Source organism: Hoplias malabaricus, chromosome 14, assembly GCF_029633855.1.
Source record: "Hoplias malabaricus isolate fHopMal1 chromosome 14, fHopMal1.hap1, whole genome shotgun sequence".
Lineage (NCBI taxonomy): Eukaryota > Metazoa > Chordata > Actinopteri > Characiformes > Erythrinidae > Hoplias > Hoplias malabaricus.
Window position 1 is genome coordinate 11,381,377 of NC_089813.1, and position 19,041 is coordinate 11,400,417.

A 19,041-nucleotide genomic window follows, 5' to 3' on the forward strand; every position below is an offset into this window, starting at 1 on the left:
TAATCTATAAATCGTTCACAAGAATGAATACTATTGTCTTTTGCTAATAATTACATTTTAAAGCAGCTATTTCAAAATAAAAAATTAGAATCTCTAGTATGAATTTTTCTAAACAGTGAAGGAAGTTAGGGGGATGATTCTTATAATCGGGCTGATACAATATCTCTAGTTTAATTTGTGGAAAAAGGGACTAAGAGGAAAGGCACCATCCTCAAGAATCAGTGGCGGTCTTAAAAATGACTGATAATGAATTTAACAGGTGATGTGTTTTGGCAAGAGGTTCATTTTATTTTCAGTTTAAAGACATTCAAATGTCTTTATTTCCAGTTTCCCCATCGTCTAAACTATATTTATAAACTTTACAAAAGTCCTTAAACATTTAGGGCTATTTATTTTCCCTTTATTCATCTATGTAAGAAATATATGAGGCGCTGTCATAGGACATATATAAAGTTCTGTCTTAAAAGCATTATTATGGATTAATTCATTCACTGACTTAAAAAACAATCTGAAACAAACCCATTCAACTTTCAAAATTGCACTTGTTGCTGTTACTCTATATAGAAGGAACATTACCGGATATAAAGAACACCGTCTAGAATCTAGCCTCTTATCCCTCGTCCAAATGAACATTTTAACGTAAGAAACTTTATGGAATGAAAGCGTTTGGAGTATAAAATACAATGTAATTTATTTAACCTAATAGGCAGTGGATAGCGAAGCCTATACAATAATATGCTAAGGGTAATCCAGTAATCTCTAGGGTTTGAATGATGTGTTGCTCTAATGCGCTTATCATAAAAGAGCTCAATTGAACCCCTGAGGTTTGCTGCCTGTATCAGTGTGTTGCTGAAACCTTGCAGTGGGATGCTACTAATATATATATATATATATATATATATATATATATATATATATATATATATATATATATATATATATATATATATATATATATATATATATATATATATATATATATATATATATATAAGACATGGTGTCATTATACACTGCAAGGATCTAGTGAAGCATTTCAGCAAGCATATAAAACAAAGGAAGGTAATGATAAGCTATGTGTATGTAAATGAGAATGATATAATTTTTTGTGAATGCTGCATAGGTCAGAGAGTGGATTTCTCTTGATATAAGTATTTACTCTAGCATTGCAGCGTGGTCCACAATACAAAATCATTTTCAAAGCAGCAATGAAAGCTTTCAGATTTTGAACCTTCAAAAGGATTAAAAAAATATCTGAAGCGTTTCCGCCATGTCTCTGTTAATTGCTTCACAGTGGTACAGATCCCCAGTGGATAGTATTATGCAGAGTGCTGAAAAAGTCATTCTCCTTCAATGCATAAATAACCACTTGTCCTTAGGTGGCTTCAAGCATTAAACAGCTATGTCACAACTGGGACTAGGCACTGATACACTGTATAGCAATGATCTTTACCCACTACAGTCTCAAGGGGATACTCCAGATTTTTAATTGATATGCATCGGTATAAAACAGTACCACTGGGTGATCACAGCACATTGTACACAGACACCCAAAAAAATTATTACGGATGTGTGTCTCTGATATTCTAGTATATATTGGTATCAGCACCTATTGCGGCCAGATATGACCTATCATCGTTCTTAGACTTTGGTACATGGCAAATCTTTGGTACATGATACACATTTTGCCCACATGACTATGTAACAGTGTATAACAGCTGTAGGAATATTTCTGAGATGATTTACTGACAGCTACAAAAAAATTTCAGAGCTCAGTTATTCATGTTTGATGATTAATTGTGGATAAGAAACGCCATCCAGCTCCTCCCAATCGTATGGGATGGGGCTTCATCACTGCAGAGAACACAGTTAACTGCTCCACAGACGATGGGGGGCTTTATATTTATTTATTTATTTATTTTATAGGAGTTAGCAAGTGAGAGATCCTCTGTCATCCACATCACTTTGTTTCCTAAAGGTTGTGTCTCCATCCACAAAAAACACCTTCCATATGCCACACACATACAACCAACAGTTGTTGCGCTAATAGAACACTGTTGTTATATCAGGACTCTGAATTGGCTGAAGCTATAGGAACAGATCAGGAGAGAGGAACTTGGAGCAGTGCAATCCCTAAAAGTAGGCCAAGTACATGAATGTGTGCTTCTTTTGCTCTGACACCATCAGAAAGTTTTGGACAACCAGTGAAGCGAAGGGTCGCTGTTTAACTATAATCCGGTCGAAACCCGAGGCCCATCTCTCCTCTATATACACTAATCAGTACAAATGGAGCCACACACATAATGTAGCTTTTGTGCCCTGGTTCTAATGAGGGCTTCCATTAGCAGAGTAGCCCAACTCCTTCCACTGAAGTGCTGTATGATGGACCTGACATTAATTTAACTAATTAACCGGCACTCCCTCACAAATGAGCTTTTAGTTCATCTAAGGGAATTAAACTGCTTTGTCAAGTTTTATAGCTTTGTGAAATACCGCTAACTTCAGTCCGTCTCAGTAGTAAAAGAAGGAGGAAAACTTTCAAACCTTTTTATGAATATAAACAATATATAAAGGTGATTATTACAGATGAATCGACCTAAAGCTTGTCTGGTTGGTTAAGATTATTCAGCTTATATTATAGTGTATGCACTGCGCGGGTTCAGTGTAAATTCTATGCATAGAATTCACAAAAATATTCCTTAGCTCTTCAGAGAATAAAAAAATATGAAAATTAAAAATGTATTGACATTCATTGTCCTGTCAATCACACTTAAGAACAACACAACTCTTACAATTACCCCTAGCCTTTACCCTGATTCCCATATCTTTTGAAGCAGCTCTCATGACCCCAGTGCCTGTTTAACTCCTCAAATGTCATCATCCTTTAACTACAAGCAGGCCAGAGTAGATAGAGATAGAGCTGTGGTTGAGGGTCTGTAGCTTCAACAATAGCTTATTCAAGTGGTGGGTCAAGTCAAGCGATCTGATAGATGGGTATGAGCTAAAATGTGAGCTAGTATTCCGCACTATTTAGATTAATTCTGCTGATCAAGACTATTTAAATATATATGTCCAATTTGGTCAGAAGAATCATGGGGAGAGAACCTACTAACTTATATTAGGACCAAATAAATGTTAGCTCTCATTACTTTTACTCTGTCTAGAAGCTTTAATAATAATGCTATAGTCACATTGATTACTGCACAAACAGTTTGATCTTAACTTGCCACTATCCATGAGTAGATCATTCACTAGAACACTAGAAGTGGTTTTTAACATTTGTGATGCAAGCAGTCCTATCGTTATCAGTCTAGGTGTGGTCAACAGGATTTTAATGGTGAGAGAGACTATGGAGAATTAGGTTGTTTGTTTCAAAGGTCTTATTATATACAGTACTATGCAGAAGTCTTAGGCACCTAGGATATGTGTGTATATATATATATATTTAAACTAATGCCTTCTCAGTAAGCGCGGTGCTTATAAAATCATACATAATCCTAGTAAATGCAAAAAATTATAAACAAACAAATAAGATATATATGATATTTGTTTCTATAAAGTAGTAGGTGTGAGTGAGTTTGAAGAACAATGTTTTGTTCAGATTCTCCTTGACTGCGTGAATTTGTTAAATCAACAGCACACATTATTTAAAATTATTGATTAACCGGTAAAACTAGGTATTGGATGATAACCCCAAATAATACAGACTCCATGAGGAGAGATTTGGAAAAAGTAAAACCAACACATTCACACACACAATATCACACTCACTGGAGTAATGTTATTTGGTTTTATTCTAATTTTGGGCATTATGTCAGTCAGAATTTACCAATGTCAGAATTTAGTTGATTAATAAAGGTTACATTGGGAAGGTTGGTTAATTTATATACACACACACACACACCACACACACAAACTCCCACACACATGCTCCCAGGTGAACAGCCCCGAGCTGGCCCTCATTACCATCATTAAGTATTAATCACAATTCTGCCTTTAGGGGGCATGTACAGAAACCCCCACATTCACACTTTCTCCTATTAAACATGTAATATACACACTGGCATGCTGCCCAGACACTGAACATGTTTCAATTTCTCACTCACTAATAAACTCTCACAAACGCACAAACAAGCACACAAACGCGTACACACATGCACACACAAAAGCTTGTTAATTGTTTGTGATGTTAAGGAGAAGAAAGCATTGGAGCAACAATAAGCGTGTGCAGGGAAAACAATCCACCCTGGCTACTATAGCAACACAGGTGCTCATGGCAACCAGTTCCTGGCACAGCACTTTGGCTCTTGTTTAGACTAAAAGAGCTTACTGGACTTTAGTGAGTTTGGATGATCTCATTCATTTGAACGTCACAGTTTAGCTTCAGTCGATAAGTGGAGAATTTATATTTTAATGTGTGTCATTAGCTAGGCTCAAGAATATTTTACACTCCTTTTATTCACAAAAGTAGCATTTCAAAGATATATGAAGTTATTTTATGGTATTGATTTTGATTACATATGTTCCTTACTTACTGATTTGTTTCACTTGTCCTACTTTCCAAATTAGCGCCAGTGTCCTCCCATTAGTCACTCCCAGTAAGAGAAACGTCACACTGTTAAACCATCGCTATGAAGCAGCTGGCAACATTCATCTGTAATCAGATTCCTTTTGCCACTAGTGTGCACAACACAATCAGTAAGTCGGCTGTAGATTTGATACTGGACGGCCATGCCCTGTGGCCCTGTAACCAGACTTTGCATAAGAAGCCCCAGTCACTGGAGCTTGTGACTGGACATTAAATGGGCAGTGATGTCACTGTGCTAGCTCAGGATTGGTGCATGTGCTGCAGGAGGTGGGGAAAGGTAAAGCGGACGGCAGGTAGAGTGTCACACAGCACAGGGGAATGGGGATCTTGTGACATCAGTGCATCCACCAACTTCTCAGCTTCTCTGAAACTGACTGGACTGGCGGCACTGGGACAGGGTAAGGACTAGGTTTTAACACAGTGTGGCTTATAGAGGCTATATTCTTTGATAAATTCGGATTTGGATTAGTGTTTTGCAAGAGATGTTTAGATGTTTGATCCTTCTTATGCAGCATACAAAGAGTTTAATAGCTTGTGCACTTGTTGGCTCATTGTGTAAAATGTGTTTGCTTTGAGATAGGAAGGAATAATCCTGAGGAATGTCTGTTCCTATTTACTTTTCCTAATTCAGGGAGCATCTGGTTTCTGCACTTATATTAACTTATATTGTACTTGTATAAATTTGTTTCTTATTGGTGTGTTTTTAATCATTAAATATTATTATTATTATTTTATTACTATTAAGTATTTTTGGTAGGAAAGTAATAGAATCAGCCTGACCTTTAGTTGTTCTGTTCTGGTGGCCGAGTTATAGATGCACGAGAACAAAGTAGCAAATACGTACGCAACATGAGTAATGAAAAATTCAACAGGTTTGAATGGGGATGGGTTTGGAGAGGCACATCTGTGCTGTGTATAGGTCATCATAGCCTTTCATGCAGCGATTTCCCTGAGGTATGACAATCACACCATCTGCACTGGACCAGCTCATGTTACACTGAAACGAGCCCACAGAGAGGAAGGACCTTTAGTCAACAATGCAAATTGGTCACCGAACGAACTGAAAATAACAAGAAAGGCTAATTTGACCCTTAAGGTCAGTATTTGTTAATGGGGAAGTCACGGACATTGAGTGAGTGAGGTTTCCTGTGATATTATCAATATAACAGTGTCATGGAGGCTGAGGTTCTTGTTTGTTTCTGACCCGTAGTCTGTTGGTGCTTTTGTGCTTGAAGGTACATGTAAGCTCTTCATGATGACTCATTTTCAGTTTGACGTTTTAATAGCACCTGCATCATAATTAGTCTGTCCTGTAAATCTATTCTTCTGTCATCGGTTTCACCTCTTTATTCTGTCGCTCTTTTATGGTACAATAATAATCAGCTGTATATAAGTAGCACACAGCTGATTTATTTCTTCCCTTGTTGTGCTGTGGGAAATGAAGTTATTACTTAGTAATAGGCGGTGGTTGTGTAATGTCACATTACTATGCAAACAAGGGTTTTTTGCATTAGTAAAATCCACCAAGATCAGGAAAAGCAGTGCTGCTTTTTTTGTTGGAGACATGAAAATTACCTGTAGGTGGGCCTTTGGGTTTTGTCAAGATGTCCCGAAGGTGTAACATTAGAAAGTTGTCCCTTTAAGTACTTCAATTGCTTTTTTTTTTTAAACAGATTTAAAAGTGATGTTGAAATTCCACAACATGTGCAGTATATCATTACATTAACACTGACCTACAATATTCTCACATAGCTTGCATTGAATGAAAGCTAGTGGGGACAGGTTAGCATGACCTCATGTGCAGAATTCTATCCGCTCCTTACTACCTCTCATTCATTATTAGCGACATTAGCATTTTAGGTCAAACTATCCTGTTAATACGGAAAGCAAAAACTGAGACCTCTATCAGCATCAGCTGGGTGACTGACAGAAGAAGAAAGTGAGAGCTTGTGTGTTAAAGTGGAGTGCAGTGTTACCGAAACACTCTACAAGAGGTCATTCAGACTCTCACCCAAGCCCCTGTCTGCATCCCTTCCGTTAAAAAGGTAAAGCTTAGGCGACAGTGTTAAAGTTCAGCTCATGGGCCATGAAAAGCCTTTTTGTTTCTCCTTCCTTCTCAGTGAAGTAAATCTGCCTGGGTCATGTGAAACTTTCCTACAAGTTCAGTGAGAAATGGAGAATAGAGTCGGATTACTTGTAGGTAATATAAATAAAAATCAGCATAATAGAAGTAGAATCTGTAAATTATAGCTTGTCTTTGTAATATATCTATAGCTAAAAAACTATAATTTAGGTGTTGAATCAGCAGAAAATCATAGATACAACACAAAGGAAAAATGGTTGTTCTTAGTGTCCTTTTTCTTTCTTAGTTTTCACATGCCTCTTTTTCATTCACTCACCTGTTGCACATCTAATAGCATCCAGCCCAGAAGAACAGTGGACTTAACAGACCAAAAAAAACTGTAAACAAAAGAATCTTTTAGCAGTCTGTACTGTGTTGCATATCTCCTCATGTTATCTTATGTAATCATATGAACCAAAGTCATTATAGTGATGATTCCCACATTGTTTATGTATTTAATTTCATACAATATGATACTATTATGGGCATTAAATTTATGTTTAAAGTAAATACTGGCAAACAGTTTATTCCATTTGCAGTAATGGAAAAATTGCAAAGATACCACCCTAGTAACTGTGTGGGTTTTCTTACATAAGTTCCAGCTTCTCGTGTTGATTTTAGAACTTCACTAAACATTTTTTTTTCACATAAACTTTTATTTATTTTCTTATTACTGTAAATATTTCTGCCTGCAGTTGACAGCAGGGGAGAACCCAGACCAACTGCGGAGGGTGGACTCCAACAGAAAGTCACGAAGCTTCAATAAGCAGCCCAGCACTGGGGACTATTACAAGACCCTGGGCAACGACACCACGGACCAGCGCCCCAGCAGATCCATGGCACCCAATGAGGAGGTAATTGAGTTCAATTCAATTTAATTTGGCTTCAGTTCAGTTTAGTTCGGTTAGTTTCAGCAAAAATCTTAATAAAATAAGATCACGTAAAATATTACATAACGCATAAATGTAGAATTGTCTACATGGTTAATAATTTAACACGTGCAGTAATGTATATTGCCTTTGGTTGTGTAAATAATGGCTTCTGTATTTAGTGTTGTCCACTTCATTTTTCCAAATTTAGCTTGGAACCAGACATTAAATTTGGAAAAAAAATATGTTATTTTTTGTTCTGACAGAATCTGACAAATTGTTTTGGATTCTCGGATGTGTTGTTGATATTTTCCTTTCATTGTCAACCTGTTTTTTTAATTCCAAAATTATTCAATGTCCAATAACAGTTCATGTTTACTTGTGTATATTTCACCACAGCTGTCAAATGGCCAAAATATTGATATAAGTAATGATACTTAAAAATGTATTTATATAATGCTAATTACTGCTAAATTACCGCTGATAAATGCCCATTAAAAGACAATTACAGTACAAACATGGTCTCAAAATGGTGGTCACATGCCTTTGACTGCTTCCTGTGAATATAGACATAGCAGCCAGCTGTCTTTGGTCCAGATCAGCCTATCTGTCCTCTCTCTCACCTGCCACATTACCGCACAAATCCCTGCAAGGTGTGTCCCAGTGCTGGCATAACCAAGCTTTTAAGGTACACGGCCATTCCACTGTTCAATAAACACAGTGGGGTGTTTGCTCAGCTTTTTTGATGTGTTATATAATACTGACAGTTGAGGCCTTGAGCTTTTGTGCTCGTCATCGAACAGGAACTACGCTCCATTGCCTTGAACAGAATATGAGCCCTCTGCCCTTTGTGCAAGTGTAGTATTAAACTGAAAACGGATTAGTATCAATTCCAGTGAGAATAAGCTGTTCCCATGATGGTATCGTACTTGTACTTGATGCTAGATCCTGCGCTCTAATGATTACTGGGGTATGTGCTTTTGAAGCTAACTATAAATATATTACACATCATATCTTAGGTATTAATTTACCATATATAATAATATTCTATAATACCCTAATATTTTAGTATTTATTTATTTATTTATTTTTACTCTTTTACCTCCCAGTCTTTTCTTGCTGTTGTAACACATTCATTTCCCCAGGGGATCAATAATGTCCTTCTGTATCTTATCTTGAAAAGAACCCGCGAAATATCAGCGGTACATGCTACTCATCCTGACTCTCCCCCCAACACTACCACTCCCCTGCTATTGGGTATAATCTTCATTGAGCCAATTAGACACCCAGTAGGTAGTTTGCCCAGTCCAGCGGACCAGATGGCGCTCTATATGTCCCTTGGGTAAACACCCATTAGCAGTGACATGCATTGTGATATGAAACATGAAGTGGACCATATGGAGGGAGATGTCAGGGAGGTGTGCATTAGGGAGTGGGTTGTGGGGGGGGTGCTTATTGTAGGGGCGTAAATAACAGGCACACGTCTGGCACGCATTCAGCACGCATTAAGCACGTGTCTGAGGGGGAGGGGTGTGGGGGAGCATGTCACAGAGGAGGGGACCCCTCCCCTCATTAACTTTGTGACAGTTGGAAGAACTCGTGGGGTAAATGATAGCCTCCTGAGACCAAGCGTGTGGAGGATTGTGAGGTTTAGCAGCAACAGATGTCCCATCATTCCTTAGAGCCCTTTGATGATATTCATTTAGCTATTGAACCCCTTCTGAGATGATTACAGCCAACTGTGGGTTCTTTTGTGTTGGCATCTATTGTGTAAAAAGAGAAAGAAAAGCCTTTGATGATCTTCTAAGTGGTTTAATGGTTAAATAACACTTAATGTATACATTTATTTTTGTAAAAGACATATATATATATATATATATATATATATATATATATATATATATATATATATATATATATATATATATATATATATATAAATTATATTAGCCAATTTTGTTTAATGTAACATGAAATATTTTGAGCAGATAAAAGATTAGAGCATTCAAAGTCTCAAGAAAAGAGGAAATTCAGAAAATCCAGTGCAGCTGGATAAACTAAATTAAGTTAATTAATAGTTTTATTTATAAAAGCAAATTTTCTGGGGGCGTGGCACTTGTGCATAGCCCTGTCAACTTATGGCTGATTGTGTGCTGTGTACTTTTATTTTTTAATAAGATTTTAATCTGAAAGAAATAGATGTAATGTATGGATTCCTTTAAATTGTTGTTGGGGTCATGCCTCTTTGTGATTTTAATGGATAACCCCCGTAGCAAGAGCCGGTGGCTAAGGTTCGAGTTTAACCCTCCCAAAGGACTGCAAAGAAATTTGGAAGAGTCTCTGTCAAAGAGTGTGAATGGGCAAAGATTAATGGGTTTATTGTTTATTGTTCTTTACAAAAATGTGGCTAAAAATTGGGTTGGGTGATGAATGATGTACATTTGTCTCTACCCGACTACACCACAATTAAGACATAAATAAGTAAATTAATAAGACATTAACTAATAGAAATCTGTTGGAGGTTGGCTTTGTATGTATATGGATGACAAGTGGGCAACATATTTCTAGTTACTAGAGCAGTTGGTATACAGATCTTGAGATTTGTATATCGCCCATGACTATAGGTGACTATAACTTTGGTTTACATGCCAGGACCAGATTATGAAGGAGCTGCTGTCAGAATCATGGGGAGTTACAATACTGCACTGTTGAGCTCTGCAGACAAGCTTTGTTATCATCATTTTGGGAGATTTTATTAAGATTGACCTGACTGCATTATTTTCCTCATCTGTATAGCACCGTGGATGAGTGCTTTAAGGCTATAAGGCTGTGTACTAAAAAACACAGGAACAAGGGAAGCTTTCAACAAAGACTGAATATATGGACTGAAGGAAACAAAGAAGAACTCAGAGATTGTTTAGAAGACACTGACTGGCAAATTTAATTTGCTAAAAAATGTGTTTGATTAAGTTCCGTAATGCTAACGTAACTGAGAGTCAAGCGTTCAATACATATCCAAATAACAAACCGTGGTTAACAAGAGAACTGAAGGAAGGCTTACACGAGAAAAAAAAGTGCTTTCATAAGTGGTAATGGGGAAGTGGTTAGGGAGAAAACCAGGGAACTGCGTAGGAAGATATTTAAACATAACACTGAGAGCTAGTTTTGTTCAGGTAATGCCAAGCGAGCATGGGCAGGTTTGGATCAAATAGTGGACAGGAAAGATAGAAATGTAGAGTGTAACATCTTATTGTTCAAATGGTTCCATAGTGTTGGAATATTTAAAAAAAATTATAATATCAATTTTAAAATGGAATCTGTGAGGGTTTCTAATATTGCTCTCTCCAGTTCACCAATAAAGTTGACAGAGGATGTGGTTACAACCAGTCTTGCTTGTATACAGCCCAGGAAACCTCCAGGTTCTGATGGTGATTGACTGCGTAGGGGAAGTATCTAGCACATAAAATGCTTTTTTTCTCAGCTCTTCCAGCACCCGTTATATAGAGGCATTGTCCCACAATATTGGAAATTGATTAATATTATTCCTCTACCTAAAAAAGCTGGGGCATCAGCATTTGTTGATTTTTAGTTTGCCCTGTAAAATGAGTTGAAATTGAAACTGTAATATATATGTATATGTAGTAATAGATATTAACACAGTCTGATAATATATAATAGAAATAATGGTATTTTCATATTTTATTGGCCAGTAGCTGCCATTCAATACTAGGCATGTTAGAAGTGGGTGAAACACTAGACAGCTCATTCAGTGCTGTTTGTTCTTAGGTGATTTGACAGTAAAATGATGTCTCTTCCGCAGGGTTCTGTGCTGTTGGAGGAGCCGGCAGATACAGCTCCTACTGCTCCAGAGAATGGAACAGAATCCACAGAGGAGCTTCCGTTACCACCTCCTCCTCCTCCACCTCCTCTCCCCAACAGCAGTACAATCCCCACCCCACCGCCACCTCCTCCACCCCCTCTCCCCTCAGAGATCCCCTCACCTCCTCAGAGCTCTAGCACTGCTTCAGGGGCCTCCAATCAGCGCCGCCTCTCCTCCTCCTCCAGCAGTGAGTACTCTCCTTCATCAGCCATCCACGTCATGTCTTCCCTTCTGTCTCCATTGCTTTTCTTCTGTTAGAAATAAAGTTTCTTTTTTTTAACAGCCTACATTCTCACACATTGGGCTCATATTTGTAGATTTTTACTCTTCTCAATTCCTTGTATCAGTCTGTTTGTTTCTCTTTAATATGCAGAGGTAAGGTAGTTGGCAAAATGAAAGGACAGATGTGTCATCAGATAATGAACACAACTTTCATTGACAGAATAAGTAGTGTTGCAATTTTGTGGGCAGTTTTTTGTGTTTTAGTGTTTAAAGTGTTGTACTTACCATTCTTTAGATATATAATAAATACAAAACACAAATACACATACGAAATAAATGTATGAGACATCAATTAAAAAAAGAAATCACATTTAATAACATTTAACATATATAGTTAATAAGAGATTCCCTTATCTTATATTCTCTCATGTTTTTAATTTACAAAACAAAGGCAAACCGAGTGGTGTATAGTTCATCCAGTTTTAAAGACGTTAGCTTTCAAACTATACATACAAATGGCAAAAAGAGGGTTGTTGGACGTATAAGGGCAACGTGACTTACACATAAATAATGTACAGTTTCTGTGATTTTTTTTATTATTGAACATATATTTCCTGAAGTAGATTGTGCATGCCTGTAAGATTTGCCATGACAATTTAGTACTAAGACCAGCAAGCCTAGTTTTGATGGACCCCATCAGCATCAAAGCATTTATCACCTGTGCAAAATATTTAATTCATGGGGTCATTCGTGTGGGTCCAAAATAAATATCCTGCATAGAACAAGTTTTAAAGAAAAAAATGGCAGAAAATATATAAAATACTTTCAAGAGGGAATTCAGAAAATCATTGAATGAATGAATGTTTTTAACAATGCCAAATTACAAACCACTTTCATTCACATTGTTTTAGAATTGTGTAACATAGAAAGGACTTGTACACAGCTTTTGATTCATTACACCCAACTCGATTTTGAGAATTGTTTGGGGAAATATAATTGTTCATGAATAAAAACAAAAAAGTATTAAGTCAGTTTTCTGTACAACAGTTTTCCAACATGTAATTCTAAATATTATCAAAATCAATTGCTTAAAATTAGATAAGTGTGTTTATTTTTTAAATTGTTTTAATTGTTAATGCTTATTGTGGGTGGTGCAGCAGGTAGTGTCGCAGTCACACAGCTCCAGGGACCTGGAGGTAGTGGGTTCGATTCCCGCTCTGGGTGACTGTCTGTGAGGAGTTGGTGTGTTCTCCCCCTGTCCGCGTGGGTTTCCTCCCACGGTCCAAAAACACACGTTGGTAGGTGGATTGGTGACTCCAAAGTGTCCGTAGGTGCGAGTGTGTGACGAATGTGTGTGTGTCTGTGTTGCCCTGTAAAGGACTGGCGCCCCCTCCAGGGTGTGTTCCTCGCCTTGCGCCCAATGATTCCAGGTAGGCTCTGGACCCACCGCGACCCTGAACTGGATAAGCGCTTACAGATAATGAATGAATTAATGTTTATTGTGTTATTTTTTTAAATGAATAAACACAATACAATGGCATTTAGCTGCTAGCTCAAAAAACTGTTTTCAGAAATTGGTCTTTTGGGCTTAATTTTTGCAAAGAAAAAATATATAATTAATGTAAACAAAAACATTTGAATGCATTTAAAGCCAGTTTCTATTTTGCTGATCATTTTTGTTACCACTATTAGTACAACTCTAACTGGCTGACTAAGTAGCAGAGAAACTGAAAATAATAGCTTACACTGATTTGTAAGTTAGTATTAAAGCCTAAAGGCATAATGAAAAGGAACAGAACCAAAAAGTTGTTCAGAATGTGCATTGGTAATTGCTAAGGTGTTTTGAGGATAAGACACATCAGAATTCATCATTACACACTGAGTTTATGGCCGTAGTCATGCTGTGTAAGCAGCTGAGAATCTATTACTGCTCGGAATGTATTACTATTGCATTAATGGAAGTTAAGTTCTTAGAATGGTCGTATTAAGTAAAAGCTTTTTTAAAACAGTCAAGCTGTAGGGTACAAAACCCAGATTTATAGATACTCCATGGCATCATCAGTTTGACCGTCTGTACTTTTGTACGGTAAATCTCAGTGGTCACACTGAAAGCTGCAGTTTCAATTTGTAATATGTATGTCTAGTAAGTCTAGTTTTGAAGTGTACCTCTGGGCTATTTTCTGAGTAAATATTAATCCTTAGATGTCCCAATGTTGTTATAGCTATTTGGAATGCAGTCTCTGTCTAAAGTAATTGTTCATTATTTATTGCTTCATCCTAATTCATCATTAATTAATACATAAGTGACAGCATTTCTGATTTCTGCACAATAATAACTTTTATTTTTTTTATTAAGTCATAATAGAGCGTCTGCTACATTTGAACATATATATATTCCATTCAGTCTGTGTTAAAAACAGCAGCATTGAGGCTTTAATGTTGTGATAAAGATTTTCAAAACTCATTTTCAGTGATCAATTCCATATTTCAGGATCAGCTCCTTCATGTTTCTCTTTATGAATCTATGTAAATCCTCCGATGAGTCTATAGTTGGAGTTTAGAGAAACTGTCTACAAAATGCAAAATATTTTAGACAAACCCCGGTAGACAGGGCGTAAATCTTTTAAAGATTCACTGTGTTAACATGAGAGCAGCCAGGTGGCTCTTTTCGAATACTCTTTACAAATTAATGCACAGGGTCTACCGTTACCTTGAAATCAGGTTTAGTGTTCTACCGTTTACTTAATTGCTCCTCTTCCAAGAGATGCCTGGCATGTTTCTGGCCATAAGAAGCATTCGCAGCAAGTACTTAGCTCCAGGAATATGTCAGAAAAATTAGTAGTTGTGTATTGCCTGTATTGCTGTGGAGTTTCACTATCCGTCTGTGTGCCAGAGCTCCACTGCCTTAGACAAATTTGTTATGGCTGGGCAGCCCAGTGAGAGTCTGAGCAGGATGTATACACGGGTGGGTTGGCGGCCAATAAAGACTGATTAAAGCTCCTGAGATGTGTATGGGCAAAAGGGCACTGCTACTCCTAGCTGACACGTTACACGTGGATTTGTGGATTTAACCTATACAAGTAATCCCATAATCAAAATGCTACAAAGGACATGTTGTAAATAATAATCTAAACATATTAGTTAACAGTAAAATTGAATAATAAACTAATTATTTAATTTCTTTTAAATATTGTAAATACATCGTTAATATAAAAATGAGTACATTGGCTTTACTTTTTTATCTGTATATTCTTTGTAGAAATATAGATTTTGCAGTGTACTATAAATTATAATCAGTATTTATTTAATATAAAAATAAGCCTATGTTTAAACTTAATGAAGTTCCTGGGCTTATTTTTACTCAAATCTTAATCAAAGCAGGCACATTGTGTGGTGCAGTACTTGTGGGGTATGTGTATATATAAAATTAAATTTTAATGAAAATATTATTTAGACTAATTGTGAATAGCAAATAATCAAATTAATGTAATGTAATTAAATTGTTGTGAGCACAAAACTAACACTCTGTTCATTAAATTTATATAGTTTTTTTCCCCCAAAAGGGATCTATAAACAGGAAGTTTCTTTGTAAAAATGACCCTCCTGCAGACCAAACCTTTTTGGCAATGTACTTTATAAACAACTGGTTTCAATCACTAATAAGTGATATTGTTTTTTTTCTTTTCTTTTCTTTTTTTGTTCACTTCACTATTCTCTCACCCACCCTCAACCTGATATATTTTCACTGAACATTGGTGTGACTTTATCTGTTTATTTCCAACCCCTCATTCCAAATATTTTCTGTATCCGTTTGATCTTTCAATTTCTTGAATCTGAACGTCCTGCATTTTTTTTTTTTTTTTTTTTTTTTTTTTTTTTTTTTTTGCTCTTCTGTCTTTTGCCCGTATCCTGTCCATCTTGCTTCCTCTTTTTCTCTATGCAATCTTTCTAAAGGAGGGAATCTCTCTTCCACTTCTGTCCCTCCTGCTCCAGAGTCACTCCGGCAGAGGAAGAGTAAGTATTTATTGTCCACTAGGCCACACCTCTCTCCCATGTGTGTGTTTGTGTGTGTTTTTATATGTTTGTCTTTTCTTTTTAAACATTGTGTTCTCAATATAATATAGACTTCAGTAATCCTCATATTTATTTATTTTTTGGGTGAGATAAGCTTTCTACTTCCACTTTATTTGAGATAAGTGTTTTCAAGCATGTTCATTATTAACGTTTTTTTACTATTCAGAGTGAATTTTGGATCGTTATTCTACATTTGTGATTGTGAGAAACAAGCTTTTTCTCTAATAGGTATTTAATAGCATTAAACAATGCAGGATCTTCACTACAGCTGTGTTTACTGAAACATTTAGCCATCTGCTTATTGCATGCACATCTTCTCATTTATTGCATCCTTAATGACAACTAAAAACTAGGAGTAAATTAATAGTACAATTATACACTTCATATGAGTTAATGTAAAAACCTTTTTTAAATTATTAATAAATTTTAAGCAAATATTTTTCAATTACACATTACGTTTTCTCATGCAAGTACTTATCCCAATAAGATGTGTAATATGTCACAGCTGATTAGGCTGGCATAAAATATTCATGGTGTAAAGTCAGCTTCAGAATCTGTTTAAAGAGCAAATGTTTTTTCTGTGTATTAAATATTTTGCCCTAAAGTTGCCCTATTTTTCAACATATTTAGACTTTACACATGAAACGAACTGCATGGTTATCTACAGGGCGAGTAAAAATATCACAGGACATCCTTTTATTTCTTTGATAGTCTACACAACCACCTTCGCATTGTAAGAACTTTCCTTGGCGGCTTTCAAGATGGCGGCCATGTTCCTGACATAGCCTAAAAAATAGGCCCCCTCACCCATTACTTACTCGGGTATTCAGATAAAAGTGTGTCCTGCAAATTTTGACTCACCCTGTATTGAGTACGCAATCATAGATGAGGCATAATTTGATAAATTCACTCCAAGACAGTAATATATTGTAAAGTTTGATAGTTAGTTCTGTTTATCTGAGTTGACAATTGAGAACTGAGCATAACATTTAATAATTACATCCAAAATATTGTTAGCTAAAGCACAGCTGAAATCTGGTAAGATTGACTAATTTTGGCAATTTTCAGACATTTTAGAGCTTTTAAATTGGTGTTGGTGGCAAAACTGAAACTGTCATATTTGTCATCCCCTTGTGTAATGGACTGTAAACAGTCAGTGTTGTTGTTATTATGTGGCATTGGTGACTGAACCCTGCTTTCATCAGTCAGGTTTCCACCACGCCCTCATTATTCACTGGCCTCAGATCATACCACATCACACACATCTTTTTGAGGGTCTTGGGCACCGCTTCTGCTAGTCTTTGTTTAAGTTATAGGATGAAGATTTTATAAGGATGTTAAAGCTGAAGGTTTGTGTATTGTGGATGTTTTTGGTATTGTTCTTTTTGAAATTCTGTGTGAGGGAGAAGGTATACATGTGTACTGTGCATATTGCAATCAAGGTGCTTGTCTGGGGCTTATTGGAACACATCTCTGTGTGTGTGTGTGTCTTTGATACTTTCCTCCATAGCACGGCTTGACACTACTTGAAATCTTTTCTACTAATCCCCTTTAGGGCAGCTGCTTGGTGCTCTTTGTGAATTGAGGAAGGGGATCTTGTAGGAAGGGGGTGTTAAAGGGAAAGTGGAATGGAGATGTGGGGAAAAGAGGTGAACAGAGGATGAGGGAAAGTATGATGAGTGGAGGCAGTGAGAATGTAAAAAAATGGACTCTGGGGTTAGAGAGTAGACTTGAAATCCACTTCCAATTTGGCAGCAGTCCTCTGTCCAAGTCGATTAGCGCTGATCTCTTTAGAGTTCCCCTAACTGTGATGAGCCTGCACTGACCACACTCACTTTTTCTCAGAAAGAGGGAGTGGGAGTGGGTGAGCGGTGGATAGAGAGAGAGAGGCACACACCAAAAGAGGCAGACTGTGCTTGGAGCTGGACATGAAGACAAGGTTTACAGCTTGACCATTGATTTATTCTGGCATTAGTTATGAAAGACAGATAGTGTGCACTTTCAGGACGACACAGAGGAGCTCAGTCAAGGTCAAAAGGTGATGTACAGTTTTTAGTTTTAAATTATTCAGACATTGGTTGTTGTGTTATGAAAGATGTCATATAGATTGACGTCTTCAAGTCTTGTATCATTTTATTCTCCTAAAATGCTGGAAACTACAATATTATGAAGCTTTAACATGAATCAGATCATTTACTTCAGTTGATTTATTGCTATATTTGTTTGTTTGTGATGGGACACATGATGAGAGACTTTTGAAGCTTGTTGAAGATATACATATTTAATTTGGTGTTAGTGATTTATTTTCATATTCCAATGATGGGAAAAACATGTCAACTTCAAGACATTTGTGCAGCACAGTTGTACATTGTTTTAAGATTTTGGGTTCTGAGGACATGTTACAAGTAAACAAGCATCCTTTGTTCCGGACTTGGTAATGAATAACGTGATTAAATCTTGCAGAATATAATGCACTTTCCTAAGCAGATTATAATTTAATCTAGACTAATGTGACCATGTAGAAAAGTATTCTGTAGATGGGAAAATGTATTCTTTTAAGCAACAATGCACAATGATTATGACTATTTTAATATGAATTTTCAACTTAAAACAAAATAAACTTTATATAGATTTAATATCTGGAATTTGGTTTTTCCCCATGGACCAAGAGTTCAACTTTGAGTGATCCATATTTAAAACTTCAACAAAGGCATTTTTATCATCTCTGAGACCAATAACCACTGAACTACAACTTTTAATTATTTAACTATTAAGAAAACTAATTGTAAAACCTGTAAATAAATTGCATATATTGGAATGATGTGCCTTATTATTTATTTATTTATTTATTTATGTATTCTTTTTTTTTTTACATTATTATGCATCTCGTACTCTTCAACTTATTTGTGTCTTGGCTTCCTTTTAGATGATTCTTGCCTGGAACACACTCGCTTACACACTAAGTCTCTCTCTCTCTCTCTCTCTCTCTCTCTCTCTCTCTCATCTGTCTCACATTCCCTTTGTCTTTGTTATAGGCACTAAATCCTTCAACATGATGTCCCCCACTGGAGATAACTCTGAGCTTCTGGCCGAAATTAAAGCTGGGAAGAGTCTGAAGCCAACACCTCACAGTAAAGGCTACACAACTGTCTTCTCTAACAGCGGTGCTCCAGGAAACAATGTAGGTGTTATCCCATATTTACACTTAACATACACACACACAAACTTTAGTGCGTACTGCAGTTAACGCTATTTCTGAATAATTTGAAGATGGAAAATGCATTTT

The 19,041-nt window shown here is 36.5% G+C and overlaps 1 protein-coding gene across 3 annotated transcripts in view; it reads left to right on the forward strand.

Moving 5' to 3' along the window:
• espn (espin) overlaps positions 1 to 19,041 on the forward strand; it is a 53,821-nt gene that overhangs the window by 21,759 nt on the left and 13,021 nt on the right. For all 3 annotated transcript variants that reach the window (XM_066644949.1, XM_066644951.1, XM_066644950.1), the window contains 3 exons: positions 7,406 to 7,564; positions 11,400 to 11,646; positions 18,791 to 18,936. In XM_066644949.1, the coding sequence (XP_066501046.1) occupies positions 7,406 to 7,564; positions 11,400 to 11,646; positions 18,791 to 18,936 (552 nt within the window). The remainder of the gene's footprint in view (positions 1 to 7,405; positions 7,565 to 11,399; positions 11,647 to 18,790; positions 18,937 to 19,041) is intronic.